Source organism: Arachis duranensis, chromosome 6 (genome assembly GCF_000817695.3).
Source record: "Arachis duranensis cultivar V14167 chromosome 6, aradu.V14167.gnm2.J7QH, whole genome shotgun sequence".
Classification (NCBI taxonomy): Eukaryota; Viridiplantae; Streptophyta; class Magnoliopsida; order Fabales; family Fabaceae; genus Arachis; species Arachis duranensis.
In genome coordinates, this window is record NC_029777.3 from 87,591,335 (window position 1) to 87,607,565 (window position 16,231).

Here is a 16,231-nt window from a genome sequence, read left to right on the forward strand (position 1 = left end):
AGTCTTACAAGTTCTCTAATTGATATTACGTTCAAACGTATCTCTAACAGATTTTTAATTTTTAAAAAGATTCCGTTTTCTTTTTTGAATTTCTTGTCTTCTCTTTTTCCTTTTTCATTTACGTACTTTTCTCTCTATTTTTGTCTTCTTTATTCTCGATTTCCATTATTTTTTAACATCAAACTCTGAAATCGTTTTTGAAGTGTTTCATCTTCATCGTCGTGTTTCTCCTCGTTCTTCTTTTGATTTTGCAACATTATATATTTTTTTCTTCTTTGTTTGATTTTTTTCTCCCAAAAAGAATTATGAGAATATAAAATAAGAAAATAAAGAAGAAGAAGCAACAGAAGATGAAGAGGAGAAAGAGAAAGAGTTCAGAATTATGCATAAGGTGTACTTCAACGAATTTTGGGTATATTTCTTAAATCCTTTGGGTATATTTTTGTAATCCTTTGGATGTATTTCTGTAATTCTTTGGGTGTATTTCTATAATCGTTTGGGTGAATTCCTGTAACCGTTTGGGTGTATTTCTGAAGTTCCATTATCTTCAAAACGATTTCAAAGCTTGATTTCAGAAACCATGAAAATTGAAAAAAAAAACGAAGCAAGAATACCAGTGATAAACGTAGGTAAAACAACAAATAAAAAGGAGAAAAGAGAACGATCGAACAAATTTGGCAAGAAACTTATTTTTGTGGAGGAAGAAGAAGACTCGTTCATAATGCATGGTAAGTAGCGCGCTTTGAAAACAGGAAGTGGTTGAATAACGTGCGTATATTTACTCTTGAATGTGGGAGTAATGCGCATGTGTTTTGTTGGACTTGTGCCAACTTATAAGACTTATAAATCAAAAAGACTTGTATGTGTAGCAGGTCTTTATAAATTTATCATGGAGTATACATACAACTTTGATGTAGTTTCTTTATAGATTATAAAATTTAAATTTATTGAATATTGTTAGGTAGCACTTTGCTTCTAAAAGTAGAAATTAAAAATGACACTTAAAATTTCACGTATCTATTGTATATCAATTATGTTGTATGTCAATCAGAACTGTAACACCCTACCATACAGAATCTTATACTTAAATCATAATTTAGAGATAGCAAGGTATTACGACCTCTAAAATAAAAATTTAGTACGAGTAGTATTGTGAAAAATGATTATAACTAGGAGCCTTTTTAAGAAAAATGGGTAAAACAAAATTTGTAACTTGAAAGCGCAACACTTCGATCGATAACATAACGGACAAGGATAAACGAACGCGAGATTATATATATACAAAAGAGTGTCAAAAACGGGAATATCAAAACTCAAAATCCGGTTGCGAAGATAACTGGTCCGAGCATAATAACATATATATACAAGTAAATAAAATAAGGAAATCCTAAGGAAACCCAAAGGGGCACAAAGACAAAGAACATATTCTCCAAAATCTCCTATAAGAGGACTCATCACAGTTTGTATTATTTAATGAAGATAAAAGTATCTAAGAGAAATCATAAAATCAAAACAGAGTCCCGAGAACAAAGGATCTTCGCTAATCCAGAAGTCTCCAGCATGCTTCAGCGAGAAACTTCACGTCCTGCATCTGAAAACCACAAAATCCGCATGGGTAAGAACCAGAGGTTCCCAACATGGTAACAGTTCCCACATATAAAACATGTAACAATAGAGGAAAGTCGAGGGCAATCCTAGAACTTCCTCCAGATAAAATCAAAGCTTATAAACAAGCTAAACCATAAATGGCAACGGATTAAAGATTCTTCAGTCTAACTAATACTTTCCTTTCCAATTTCTTCAGACCTCCCAACCACCAGCATGAGTATAATATAGCAAACACAGTTATATCAGACAAGAGATATACAAATAGGAACAAATAAGGCATTTAGACAAATAGCAAGTAATATGCAGTCAAATAGGCAATCTCAATCAATTCACAGTGTATGCATATGATGAATGCCTGTCCCTAATGGCTGATGATATCATCTGTCGGTTATAAAGCCAACCCGACAAGTCCTGGTAGCTAACCATTGGACTGTCCATCTGTCGTGTCTCCCCATCTCGAGTTATACTCAATATAAATTTGATCATAATCATGATCCATATCCATCACCCTCACTGGTGAATATTTATGGGGGTGAGCTCATCTGGGGCTTTCACAGTGCCCGGCCACCCTGACGACATAGGGTCAAAAGAGCTTCGAGTCTCAACCTGGAGCACGTGGTGGCTAGCCACTGCTTCCTCCCAGGGAAACTCTCATCTCCGATAGTGGAAGTGCAAACATTCAGAATTCATTCAACAGCATATATGCATTTATACTTAGCCATAATCATGGTTCCGCCGTAACACGGCAATAATCTAGCCATCCGACTCACGGTTAAATCCATAACCAGCCAATTCATTAACAATTACAGCCCTTCGGCCCATGGCATAACAAGCACTTCTACCGCCATCCTTCGCATCTCACATAATCATCTTTGATCCTCATTGATCATTCGTTTTTCCCTTACTTCACTCGTAAGTTACCACATTCCGTAGCTCCTTCTCTCATTGCTAGGCATATCATAATGATTTAAGACACAAATGGTGAGATCGGAGGCTTAGAAGTGTGAAATTTGGCTCTTAAAACTCAAAAATTAACTTTGGAATGAAAACAGGACTACGCGTACGCGTACTCCACGCGCACGCGTGGATGGCCACAAAGCTCATCGACGCGTATGCGTCATACACGCGGACGCGTGGATTGAAAAATAGCCAAACGACGCGTACGCGTCAGCCACGCGTACGCGTGGGTGCATTTGCGCCCCAGGCACAAAACTGGCACAACTCTCAGAAAAATGGCTGGGCATTTGGTGCAGCACATCGACGCGCCCGTGCATACCACACGCATGCGTGGATGGTGTCTTCTTGAAGAACGACGCGTACGCGCCAAGTGCGCCTACGCGCGGAGGGTTATTCTGCTAAAAGTTTTCTAAGTTAAAAGCTGCTGAATTCATAGATTCAACCCCCAATCTTTCGACGGACATAACTTTCTCATTTTAAATTGTTTTCTGCCTGTTTTTCTAACGGCATGGACATCCCGGATCCAATTTCATTTCTAAATAAGTTTGGTATGAAACGGAGATCTGTAGTCCAAGTTATGTCCCGTCAAAATATGCCAAAAACCATGTTTTCGTACAAAACCGCAAGGTGCCATTTTCAAAACAAGCCATTTTCAACTCTTTTAAAAATCGACCAAAACATGCCAATTTCAACCCTTTTTAAAATCAATCAAAATGTACCAAAATCAACATCAAGCCTTCTCAACTCACACTTTAACACTTTACCATAATTCACAAAACATCATCCCAACATTTTAACACTTCTCAATCAAATGGCTAAGAGACAAACAACTAAACATGTCATACATACTTTCTCATCCCAATTTTCAATAATACCATTTCTAATTAACCATCATTACACATACTCAATATCATACTCACCATTAATATGGTGTCACCCACAATTCAACCTCAATTACTCATCAAGCATATATCACAACATGCATATTCCTCATACATCATACCATCAAGGCATCAATAATCATCATCACATATATGACCACATCATATATCTCAACCGTTCAACAATATTAACAATTCAATGCCTATCTTAGGGCCTCTAGCCTAAGTATTTCCCACCATATTACACATTAGATACGAGAAACCGAGACCATACCTTAGCCGATTTTCCAAGCTCAATCAGAGCACTTCCAAACCACTTTTTCTCAAGCTCTCAAGGTCTCAACACCTCCAAGAATAGATTTTTGCATACAAAATCCTCTTCAAGCTTTTCAAAGTCTCAATCAAGCTCAAATATTCACATATACACAACCTAAGACACAATCATCATACCCATACACAACATTTCAATACCCAAACATCATAGAACAACAAATTACACTAGGATTGAGAATCTTACCATATCCAAGGTCTAAGGAGACAAGATTAATCTTCTCCTTCAAGAGAGTTGGGTCCTATAACTTCAAAGAGCCCAAAATCTCAACATTTTTGCTCATAAAACTCGAAAACAAGGCTGAAAATTCAAAGAATAAAACGTAACTTACTTCAAGATTGATTGTATGGGTTTTGTAGAGCTCTCCGCAGTGAACGCGTGGCCGCAAACGGTGCGACAATCGGATCTCTAGATCAAAAGTTATGGTGGTTTGAAGATCAAGGGAGAGATAGAACTTGAGAGAGTGTTCTCCCCCCCTTCATTGTAATTTCAGCGTGTTCTTAGTGCTAGTGATGAGAGAGAGTGCTGAAATGAGTATTTTAGGGTTTAGTTATATTGGGTCAAGGGCCCACTTTGGGTCCGATTGACCCGATTTGGTCCGTTCGGTCCAATTTTGGTCTGATTTCTATAAAATTGGTATCGAAATTTTCATCTCAATCTCCTCTATCATATTAAGCCATAAAAATCACATTTTTGACTTTCTAGAATAAATTCTCATTTATAGGTTAATTAGCCGTTAATTAACCGGATTTTACAAGAATAATTTTATAAATATTTAAAAATAATAAATAAACAATAATATTGTTTACTTTTTATTTTTATTATTTCTTTGCAAGTATAAATAAAACAACTCAAAAAGTTAAAAATGATTAAATTTTTATTTTAGAAATTTATAATATCTTTTGTTTTTATTTAGTAAAACTTTAATTTATAAAAATGATGTATCCAATACATACAAAATTACTTGAATTTATTTTAAATACACCCACCAATTACTTGCCATCAAAATAAAATAACCATAAGTAACATAACTATCTTTTGATAATGCACAAGTGAATGTTAATCGAATATTTAAAAATATTAAAATAATTAGAATTCAAGTGGTATTAAAATAAATTAAAAATAGACATTCATTATCCAGAGAAATAATTCACAAGATTACTAAAAATAAAAAGGCTAAAATATTTTTATAGGTAATACATATCTGTTTTTGTTTGTTTCTCTCCGTAATAAATATTTATCGTTTCTATAAAAAGAAGTGTATATAAGAGATATATACTTAAGAGCTACATAGATTATTATTATTATACGCAATTTAATAAAAAAAATTTACTATCTTGTCTCTTAAAGATGTTGCATATTATAACAAAAAATTTTTTTAGTATTATTTATTATAAAAATAAAATTTTTTACGTTTTTAATATATTGAATTTATCAAAATATTAAAATATTTTTTTTTATGGTAGAAGATAACAAAATCCTTTAATAAATAAATAAATAAATAAATAAATAAATAATAAAAGAAAGAAACCAAACCCGCTACTGGACCCCTCTCCCATCCTTCTATTGGAATAAATAAACAAACCAAACAAAACCAAACCAAACTGGCCATATTTTGCCACTTCCACAATCGCCAGCCACCATCTCTCACTACTCTTAAATCTTAACCCACCACATTCCACATCACACCCCCAACATTACCAGATTTAAGATTCCAGGGATACATATATTTATTTAAAGACTACATTGCACAGCACATTCTCTTTGTATATATAGTAGTTATCAAAAAGGAAAGGAAAAGAAAAATCTCACATTTATATATCTATTTCCTTTTCACCCCCCTTTTGGGTTTTGTCTTGTAATAATATATCAATAATAAATAAATTAACAATAAAATAATTGTTTTCATTTCTCCTTTTTCTTTTTTTTTTTCTCCTTGGTGTTTGTTCATCGTTCATCACTGTTGCACATATCATTTCCCTTTTCTAATGCATTCTTTTTCTCCTTCTTCTTCTTCTTCTTCTTCTTCCCCATACATGGCTTCTCTGCTTCTTCTCCTCTTCATCACTTCTTTCTCCTTCGCGCAATCCTCGTATGCACCATCTCCAGACGTTCCTCCTTTTCTTTATGCCCTTCAATCTCAATGCTCTGTTGACGTTTCGCCGACACCGCCTCGTCAGGTTCATCTCTTTATTCCTTTAGATTTCCATTTTTTATTTGATTTGCTGGCTTCTTACGACAATTTTTGTGATGGTTATTAATCCGATTTGGTGTTGGATTTTGACTTTTCGTTATTTCATATATATATATATATTTTTTTTTTCCCATTTTTTTTTGCTAATTCGTTTTGATTTGATTTATTTGTGTTTTCATGGATTTCTGGTTGTTCGAAGCATTAGGTTCTTTTTTTATTATGAGAAAAATCGATGAATCACAATATTTGGTGCTGCCAGTAATCTAATCGCATATGGGGAAAGCAATATACGTGGAAATATTTAGGGAAAAATTCATGATTTTGGAAATTGGAAGAAAGATGAAAAGCATGCTGGGGATAATTTCAATATTTCATATTCTATTTGGCTGATACTTTTATTAGAGCTTCTTTTCTAATTCAAATCAGACGATGGATTTCATTTTGGCCCCTTCGTGCCTGAAAATTTTTGAATTACCATCATAGAGAATTAAAGTCATTGATAGTTTGATGCTTGATAAGCTTGGACACAATTAAATCTTGTGTACCTTTGCTATCTTGGTGTTGGTATCGGTGTTAATATCGATGCATCATGGAGCATTCAGTAGAGGTCGGTTAGTTAAGAATGGGGATCACATTGATATCTTCCTGACAACTGTTTTGTGGTCCTAACTCAAGCATCAAGTTGAGATGCTTATCATCATAGTGTCTTTTAGGAAAACCTAAATCCCCTTGAGATCTTTTGAATTATGATACTTTCCTCAAGAAAATAGATGTTTCTATCCATTCAATCAAATCGTTTACGCTGCAAGTTTACGCATGCTTGATAGTGTCTCAGATATAGTTTTCCTTTTTGGATGCACATTTAATTAGGTTATCCCTCAACAAAAGAGATGCTTTTTGAAGTTAGGAAAAAAATGGTATTTTACATTTCATCCTCCTATTTTTCGACTGGAAAAAACACACCCTGTTTGTTAAGCCAGTTGCACCAAAGATGTTCTCAAGTAAATTATTTGAATATTGTTTTTGTTTTGTAATTCCTTACATAAAATGTAAGTGTGTTCATGGAAAATTGATAACTGGTAAGCATGTAGCTATGCTAGATCTCGCATGGTCCATTTATTTTTTAGTTTCTTGATCATTGACCAATTTTCATGAAGTTAACAGATGAAGATCATACCAGAATGGTTCTTCAAAGTCTATATATCTACCCTAGTTCCCTAGACTATTCTGTTTATTAGAATGAATAAATTTGATTTAGTTACTTTTAATTGCTATGGACTTTTAAGTTTTCATTCTTTCCCTTTCTAACTAGACACTTATAGGATAGTTATAGTTGATCTGTCTCTCCCCTTGAAACTTTGAATTTGAGATCCTCAACCACAGTGCAACCATATGACCATGGCTGCTACTAGGTGATGCAACACTTATAGCCAGGCGGTGCAATGATCTGCATCTGCAGTGCAACTTTGAACTTTGGCTGAGCAAGTTCAGCTTGAGTTGTGGTAAATGCAATTTCAGGAGTTGTTGTGGAGTTTTGCGAAGATATTTTTTTGTGGTTTTCGTGGGTGTTGGATGTGGTGATAAAACCTATTTGGTTTTGTCCTTTTTTATTTGTACTTACTCGGAGTTGTATGCTTGTTTGAAATGTTCATCTGATGATCCTAGTGGTTTTGGTTTAGTAGTTCCTAACCTCAAGTTGTGACCTTATCTATAACTTAGAAGCCTTTGTTTTGATATAAGGCATTATTTATGGTAGATTACATAGGTATTGTACTAAGGCATGTAAACAATCATACAAATGATGTGACGCAGTTATTATGCATACTGATATAGAATATATTCAAATATTTAATGTTGTGATCTTGATGTTTATTGTTGCTATGCATTATTTGTGTTCTTGTCCTAATACATATATATAGCTGATTGTTGAATATAATTTTACATAATAAGTTAGATCTTTTGTCTCTCTTGTTTTGATCCAAATTTTGCATTTCTACCATCTAGGTTCAATCCAAAATAGGATGAATTTGACAAGTATGTTCCATGTTATTAAGCACTGGCTGGAATATATCCTGGTTACATGAATGATATTTATGTAGTGCTTAAGGAGCACAAGTACTGTTTAGGAAAATCTATAGTGTTGAGCTTCAGATAATGTATGACATGGATCATGTATGACAGATAAAATTTTGCTTCATGTTGTCTGATCCTATGCTTTCAAATCTTATTCCCTTGTCTCTGATTTCTCTCTGCCCCTACCTGTTTCCGAGTGCTGACATTGATGTTGAACTAAAGTGATGATGGGAACGACTTATATCCTGAGATTATAAAGTCAACAAGTTACTGTAAGGAGTTCAGTTTATTGTTCCTTAAAAGCCGAGAGTGGAAATTTTATGGATATGATTTATATGAAACGATGTCTTCAAAAAACTTGTGGCAAACTTCTCCTGCCCAAATTTTGAGGTTATACCAAATTACTTTTTACATTTTATATGGGTGGGGAATGCGGCTTTGTAAACTCCCTTGATTCTTCAATGGGGTATTATTAAGAAAATGATATTATGAACCCCTATGATTTATATGAAACGATGTCTTCAAAAAACTTGTGGAAAACTTCTGCCCAAATTTTGAGGTTATACCAAATTACTTTTTACATTTTATATGGGTGGGGAATGCGGCTTTATAAACTCCCTTGATTCCCCCCAGGACACACACAGGAATTTTGGGTCATGCAAAGAATCAAAGATTCTGTAGCAATACTTGATTTACGCAATGCTTCGGTTTATTTTGGTTGTAAAGGAATTCTAGGGGTTTTTTAACTATTCTTTTCTAATATTGATTTTATGTGGGATAGGATGACCTGTCTATCATCCCTTTGGTGCTTAGCTAATGGTTTTATTTAATGGTATTCCTCTAGCTGATTTTCAGAGATATTAGCATCTATTGTTACATAGTCTATCCCTTTATGTCTTAGCTATCTGTCTGAGAATTTCTTATCTTCTTTTCTACATTCTCCCTCGTTAATCTAATTTCTTACTCTACCAAGAAAAAAGGATTTTAGACTACTGACTGGTAATCATTTTCCTATTTCAAACAAACTTTCTTTTCTTTTTCAAAAAAAAAAAAAAAGGTTCAAGAAAATGGACTGTTTTCATGTAGTACTGTTCACATTGGTCCGATATTGACACATGCATTTTAATTATTTTGTATGACATAGGAAGTATGCCATTTCTTAATCTATATTAATTCAGAAAATAATAGGAAGGGTGATGATTTTATGAAGGGATGGTAAAACCTGGTTGTTTTAGCCCCCTGAATTATAGAAAGGGAAAGATGGTGTGTTACCGAATTATGGTTTTGGCCTTTTTATTTCATTACCCCTTGAATATCATGGACCAGTTGAGCAATCAATCAATCCTATATCTGTAGAAGAGATTTCTTGCGTAATTTTTCTCTTGTAATTGTCTTGGTGTTATTAAAGCTAACTAGTTGAGCATCCTATACCCTTTGGCTTTTTTCCCCCAACATTCCATGACTTTTCTATCTATGTATTTTCTTCTAACCAATCCATATATTCTAGCGCAAATTATGTCTACCTCCCTCCCTTGAGGTCTTTTAATATGACATTTGCACCCTCCCTCACTAGTTTGCAGGTTGACACTTATCACCCTTCTCTTTAACAAACTTTAACTCTCAACTCTGTTAACATCATATATTAAATGTTAGCTTTACCCTCTAAAATTCCTGTCTGATTTCACATTACCTCAAATCCATAATTCCTTCTTTTCTCTTCTTGGTGTCCCCCTCCCTTTGTAACTCTCAACTTGTTCATCCTCACTCCCACTCATGTGGCATCTGGTCCTGAGATAGCAGTTGATGGGGAGGCTCAAAACTAGACTAGTAGTGGTGAAGTGACTAAACGAGCAATCGGACATGGGGTTGTGTTGTTGCCGATGCAACTGTCTCTGGCAATGGCACAGCATTGCAGAGCTGCATTGGCCGACGGCAGAGGGATCCTTTGTTTTGTTTGACTTCATTTCTGTGTGGGTGGCTTGAACATGGGGTTCAAGTTGTGGAATTAACCACTAATGCTTGTGTTAGAATAGGCTGCCTATATTACACTTCTGGGTGTGGCCTTTTTCCGAACCCTACGCAACATATCTATGACATCATTAAGTCTACTATCTGTACAGGATATCTGACACTATTCTGTATTATCTATGTAGATATTTGGAAGTGATCTCTGTTGCCTTTTTTTTTTATTGTGATCTTGCATTTCCTGTTCTTATTTGACTTTTAACTTCATAATTGGAGCTAGTAATATTTGAAGATTTAATTATTTCTGATTATCTCCGTTATTGTGTTTACATTTGCATATTCTGGTGAAATATATTGAAGTTTCCATTTTATTTGTTCAGGCTGATGGGGATTTCATAGATGCGATTTTGTCCGGCAGAAAGAGCGTTGGACAAATTTCTATACTCTTCTATGCTTCCTGGTGCCCTTTTTCACAAAGATTGCTTCCCGACTATGAAGTTCTTAGTTCCATGTTTCCTCACGTAGAATATTTGGCACTTGAGCAGTCATCAGCTTTGCCAAGGTTTTGTAGCTCTCCCTGCTACTCTTTTAAAATATCTTGATATTTACAGAATTTTTTTCTTGTATTTTGGTTATATGTATATGCAATCATCATTCATCAGCAGTTAGGTTCGTCCTTTCTGTTCTGTGCTACCTCTGCTTCCTTTTGGTCAAGGGCAATGCCATGAATATGAAACTGAAATTCAGCAGTAAAAAAAATAAAAATAAAAACATAAGTTGCTTTCCATTTGTGTCCTCATGTATTTTTGTCCCCTGCAGCTTATATTCAAAATATGGAATCCATAGCCTGCCTGCTATCTTACTGGTGAACCAGTCTTGTAGGGTGAGATATCGTGGTCCGCGCAATCTTAAAACCCTTGTAGAATTTTATGAGAGAAACACAGGTAATCATCTTCTGAATCTTGCTCATAAATTTGTGAAGTTCTAATGAAATTTTAAAAAATCACCATTTTTTATAGCTTGGACATTAGTGTATATATACCCGGGAATTGATTCTTTTCCGGAGACAAATTACAATGACTGATAATAAACTTATGATCTGTTTGCCTACCCTCAGGATTTGAAGCAAATCTTAACATTGTTGTGCATAAACTAAGCAGCTTAATGAGAGATGAGCATTCGACAATGAAGTCTTTAGTTGGTGTGTCGCTTAAAGAAATATCGAGCAGGGAACCTTACTTAGTGTTCTCGGTATTGTTTCTATGCTTGAGGATGCTCCTCTTTGTGTTTCCCAAGATCATGTCACGCCTCCGAGCATTCTGGAATTCATATGCTCCTCATCTCAACTTGCAAATATTCAGTGAGACAAGCCAAGTGATGATGGGACGTGTTCGCAACGCGGTTGATGTCAGGAGGATATGGAACAAGTTACGATTATGCAAGACCAGGAACTTTCATGAGAGGGCGAGGAGCGCCAAGGCCTGGGCTTCTTCTCTGGCTTCTGTTTCATTGGGAGAGTCGGCATCCTCCGCCAGGTGATAATCTCAGAATCTAACCAAATCTTGTTCTAGTTGAAAAAGTAGTGTAGAGTTTGTCAGATAATAGCCTCAAGCTGCTGTTGGAGCTTGGGAGCACATAGATCATCTTCTCTCTTAATTTGTATTATTAGGTAAAAAATTTGTGTTAATTTTTAAGTCGAATTTTGGGAGGAAGCAAACAGGATGTAAATTGGAGAACAAGTTTCCTTTTTTGTAAATTGGTTGTGTTAAATGGAACTATCTATACACACATTCCCTAAGCCTTTTAGACATAGCATAACATTTTGGTATTGTGCCCTAGTAATATGCTAAACTATTTGCTGAATTGGCATAGTGACAAGAAATGTGCATTAGAGAGAAATTTGAAATAGCAAGCACTTCAATTATCGTGGAATGTCGTTTCAACTGATTTAGATATGCAAAGAAAACATTATTAGGATAAATAGATCTGGTACAGGGTATTTCAGTAGTTAGAAATAGGAGACAAATCACATGTAAAACTATTAAAATAAATTTAGACTCTAAATAGAGAGGAAGGAAATAAAAAGGAAAGAAGAGAAGGGAAAGAAATTGAGTGGAATTTTATTTTCCTTAGATATGTTCGGACGAAAGAAAAATGAAGAGGAAGGAAATAGTATATAATGTTATGAAAAGACAATTTTATCCTTATATATTTTAAAATATATTAAAAAATAGAGGATAATATTAAAATTTTAATACTAAGTACATTTTTCTTCTATTTTTCATCCATTATTAGAGGAAAAAAAATTTTAATGGGTCTCACTTATTTTTTACACTATTCATTCGTTTTCTTTGACTTTTCTATTCAACCAAACAAAGAAAAATATTATTTTTCTTTCAATTTCTTTTCCTTCTATTTCCTTCATCCCATTTTTACCTCAAACAAATACATCCTAAATGTAAATATGATTTACTATTATAGTTGATTCTGTCACAAGACATGGTAGTAGTTGTTCATAGTGACAAAGAGAAGTTGATGTCATCCCAATTGGAATATTTCATCCTTGATTAGCTTTCAAGGAAAAACATAACTTTTCATCCATGTAATATATACCTGGATTGCGGAACCATTAAATTCACATAAGATTATGATATTTGGTATTTATAAAAAGTTTGATTATGTTGCTTTGAAAAATGTTTGATTTTGTTATAATTTTTTTTTATTTTGCTGTCATAAAATATTTGTTTGTTGAAGAAGTATAAGGAGATAATTTTTTTATAGCTAATTTTAACCAATTTTTTTCTTTTTCTTTTTTTAAATGACTTTTTTTTTATTTACATTCTCTTTTATCCACATTTATCATAATATACTTCAATTTCAAACATGCATTACTCATCTCTATTATGGCTTCCAACAAAATTATTATTTGATGTTCATTTGAATATTAATATGAATTTAAAAAAAATATAAAGTAAGCTGATATTGGATGATAAATAGTTATTCTTTAGTTAGATTTTTTATAATTTTCGTTGAATTGTCGTTTGCCATAATTTGGAGCGTGCCTCTGTATGAGCGGATTGATGACCATCAACACCTTTTTTTATTATTTTTTATTTTCTGAAAAGATTTTAAAATTATTATAATAACGAAGAGAAGCAATATATTTTAGGAAGTTTATCACCTGTTTCATTGTATGGAGGTAGAATTTTTTTTGTTCCAATCGAAGTAGCCGTGCAGATTTAATATAAAAAAAAGTAAAGTGAGAATTAAGTTTTCGAAGATTTTGATTCTAGACTAATGTTTTAAAAAAAAGTATCAATTTAATTTTTTATGATAGTAAATAGTGGATATGTGGTGTCTTTTTATTAATTTATCACGTAAAACTTAAGTTTAGTGTTTATATGTATCTTAACTATTGTGACGGGTCTATTTATAAAATATTTATGTAGATAATTTTTATAGTGAAATTTTATCTGTTTTAATAAAATTTATGATAAACAGAGAGCTGTTGATAAAGGTTATATGAAAACTCAAGATTGTAAAATCCGGTTAATTAACTGTTAATTAACTCATAAATGAGAATTTATTCTAGAAAGCCCTAAATGTGATTTTTATGGCTAAATGTGATAGAGGAGATTGAGACGAGAATTTTGGTACCAATTTTATAGAATTCGGACCAAGATTGGACCGAACGGGCCAAACCGGGCCAACCGAACCCAAAGTGGGCCCTTGGCCCAACTAAACTAAACCAAAACTCTAGTTTTCAGCTCTCTCTCTCCTCATTAAACACACACACACACGCTGAAATGGAGGCCATGGAGGGAAGAACACTCTCTCAAGTTCTATCTCTCCCTTAATCTTCAAACCACCATAACTTTTGATCTAGAGCTCCGATTGCTGCACCGTTTGCGGCCATGCGTTCACCGCGGAGAGCTCTACAAAACCTATACAATCAGTCTTGAGGTAAGCCACGTTTTTCTCTTCGAATTTCCAGCCTTGTTTTCGAGTTTCATGAGCAAAAATGTTGAGATTTTGGGCTCTTTGATGTTATAGGACCCAACTCTCTTGAAGGAGAAGGTTAATCTTGTCTCCTTGGACCTTGGGTGTGGTAAGATTCTTAACCCTAGTGTAATTTATTGTTCTATGATGTTTGGGTATTGAGATGTTGTGTATGGGTATGATGATTGTGGCTTAGGTTGTGTATGTGTGAATATTGAGGCTTGATTGGTGATATTGAAAAGCTTGAAAAGGGATTTGGTGGTGAAAAATCTGTTCTTAGAGGTGTTGAGGCCTTGAGAGCTTGAGGAAAAGTGGTTTGGAAGTGCTCCGATTGAGCTTGGGAAATCGGCTAAGGTATGGTCTCGGTTTCTCGTATCTAATATGTAATGTGGTAGGAAATACTTAGACTAGAGGCCCTAAGATAGGCATTGAATTGTTGGTGTTGTTAAATGGTTGATATATATATGATGTGGTCATATATGTGATGATGATTATTGATGCCTTGGTGGTATGATGTATGAGAAATATGCATGTTGTGATATATGCTTGATGATTGATTATGGTTGAATTGTGGGTTGAACCATGTTGATGATGAGTATGATATAAATTATGTACAATAATGATTTATTGGAATTGGTGTTGTTGAAAATTGGCATGAGGGGGAGTATATGATATGTCAATGTGTTTGAGTTTGAGCCACTTGGGTGAAGTGGGTTAAAATGATGGGATATTGATTTTGGTGAATTGTGGTAAAGTGTCAATGTGTGAGTTGAGGAGGCTTGATATTGAATTTGATATATTTTGATTGATTTCGAAGAAAAGGGATGAAATTGGCATGTTTTGATTGATTTTGAAAAGAGTTGAAAATGGCTTGTTTTGAAAATGGCACTTTGTGGTTTTGTATGAAAAACATGGTTTTTGGGCATATTTTGACGGGACATAACTTGGACTACGGATCTCTGTTTTGTGCCAATTCTACTTAGAAATGAAATTAGATCCGGGATGTCCATGCCGTTTGAAGAACGGGTGAAAAACGATTTAAAATGAGAAAGTTATGTCCGTTGGAAGATTGGGGGTTGAATCTGTGAATTCTGTAGCTTTTAACTGAGAAAATTTTTAGCAGAATGACCCCCCGCGCGTAGGCGCACTTGGTGCGTACGCGCCGTTCTTCTAGAAAGCGCCATCTACGTGTGCGCGTGGTGTGCGCGGGCGCGCCGATGTGCTGCACCCAATGCCCAACCATTTTCCAGAGAGTTGTGCCAAAACTGTGCCAGTTTTGTGCCTGGGGCACGAGGGCACCCACGCGTACGCGTGGCTGACGCGTGCGCGTCGCTTGACTATTTTTCAATCCACGCGTTAGCGTGCATGACGCATACGCGTCGATGAGTTTTGTGTCCATCCACGCGTGCGCGTACGCGTGTCCCTGTTTTCATTCCAAAGTTGATTCTTGAGTTTTAAAAGCCAAATTTCATACTTCTAAGCCTCCGATCTCATCACTTATGTCTTAAATCATTATGATATGCCTAGCTATTAGAAAAGGAGCTAGGGGATATGGTAACTTGCGAGTGAAGCAAGGGAAAATGAATGATCAATGAGGATCAAAGATGATTATGTGAGAGGCGGAGGATGGTGGTGGAAGTGCTTGTTATGCCATGGGCCGAAAGGCCGTAATTGTTAATAAAATGGTTGGTTATGGATTTAACCGTGAGCCAGATGGCTGGTTATGGATTTAACCGTGAGCCGGATGACTGGATTATTGCCGTGTTATGGCAGAGCCATGATTATGGCTAAGAATAAATGCATATATGCTGTTGAATGAATTGTGAATGTTGCACTTCCATTATCGGAGATGAGAGTTTCCCTGGGGGAAAGCAGTGGCTAGCCATCACGTGTTCCAGGTTGAGACTTGAAGCTCTTTTGACCCTATGTCGTCAATGTGGCCGGGCACTGTGAAAGCCCCGGATGAGCTCACCCCTATAAATATTCACCAGTGAGGGTGATGGATATGGATCATGATTATGATCAAATTTATATTGAGTATAACTCGAGTTGGGGAGACATGACAGAGGGACAGTCTAATGGTTAGCTACCAGGACTTGTCGGGTTGGCTCTATAATCGACAGATGATATCATCAGCCATTAGGGACAGGCATTCATCATATGCATACTATGTGAATTGATTGAGATTGCCTATTTGACTTCATATTACTTGCTATTTGTCTA

The 16,231-nt window shown here is 35.0% G+C and overlaps 1 protein-coding gene across 1 annotated transcript; it reads left to right on the forward strand.

Moving 5' to 3' along the window:
• The first annotated feature begins 5,394 nt into the window (after positions 1-5,394).
• On the forward strand, positions 5,395-11,799 carry LOC107494482 (5'-adenylylsulfate reductase-like 5). Its single transcript, XM_016115512.3, has 4 exons — positions 5,395-5,957; positions 10,390-10,571; positions 10,829-10,953; positions 11,127-11,799. Exons 1-4 carry the CDS (start codon positions 5,766-5,768, stop codon positions 11,546-11,548), a joined length of 921 nt encoding a protein of 306 aa, XP_015970998.1. The 5' UTR covers positions 5,395-5,765; the 3' UTR covers positions 11,549-11,799.
• Positions 11,800-16,231: the final 4,432 nt, after the last annotated feature.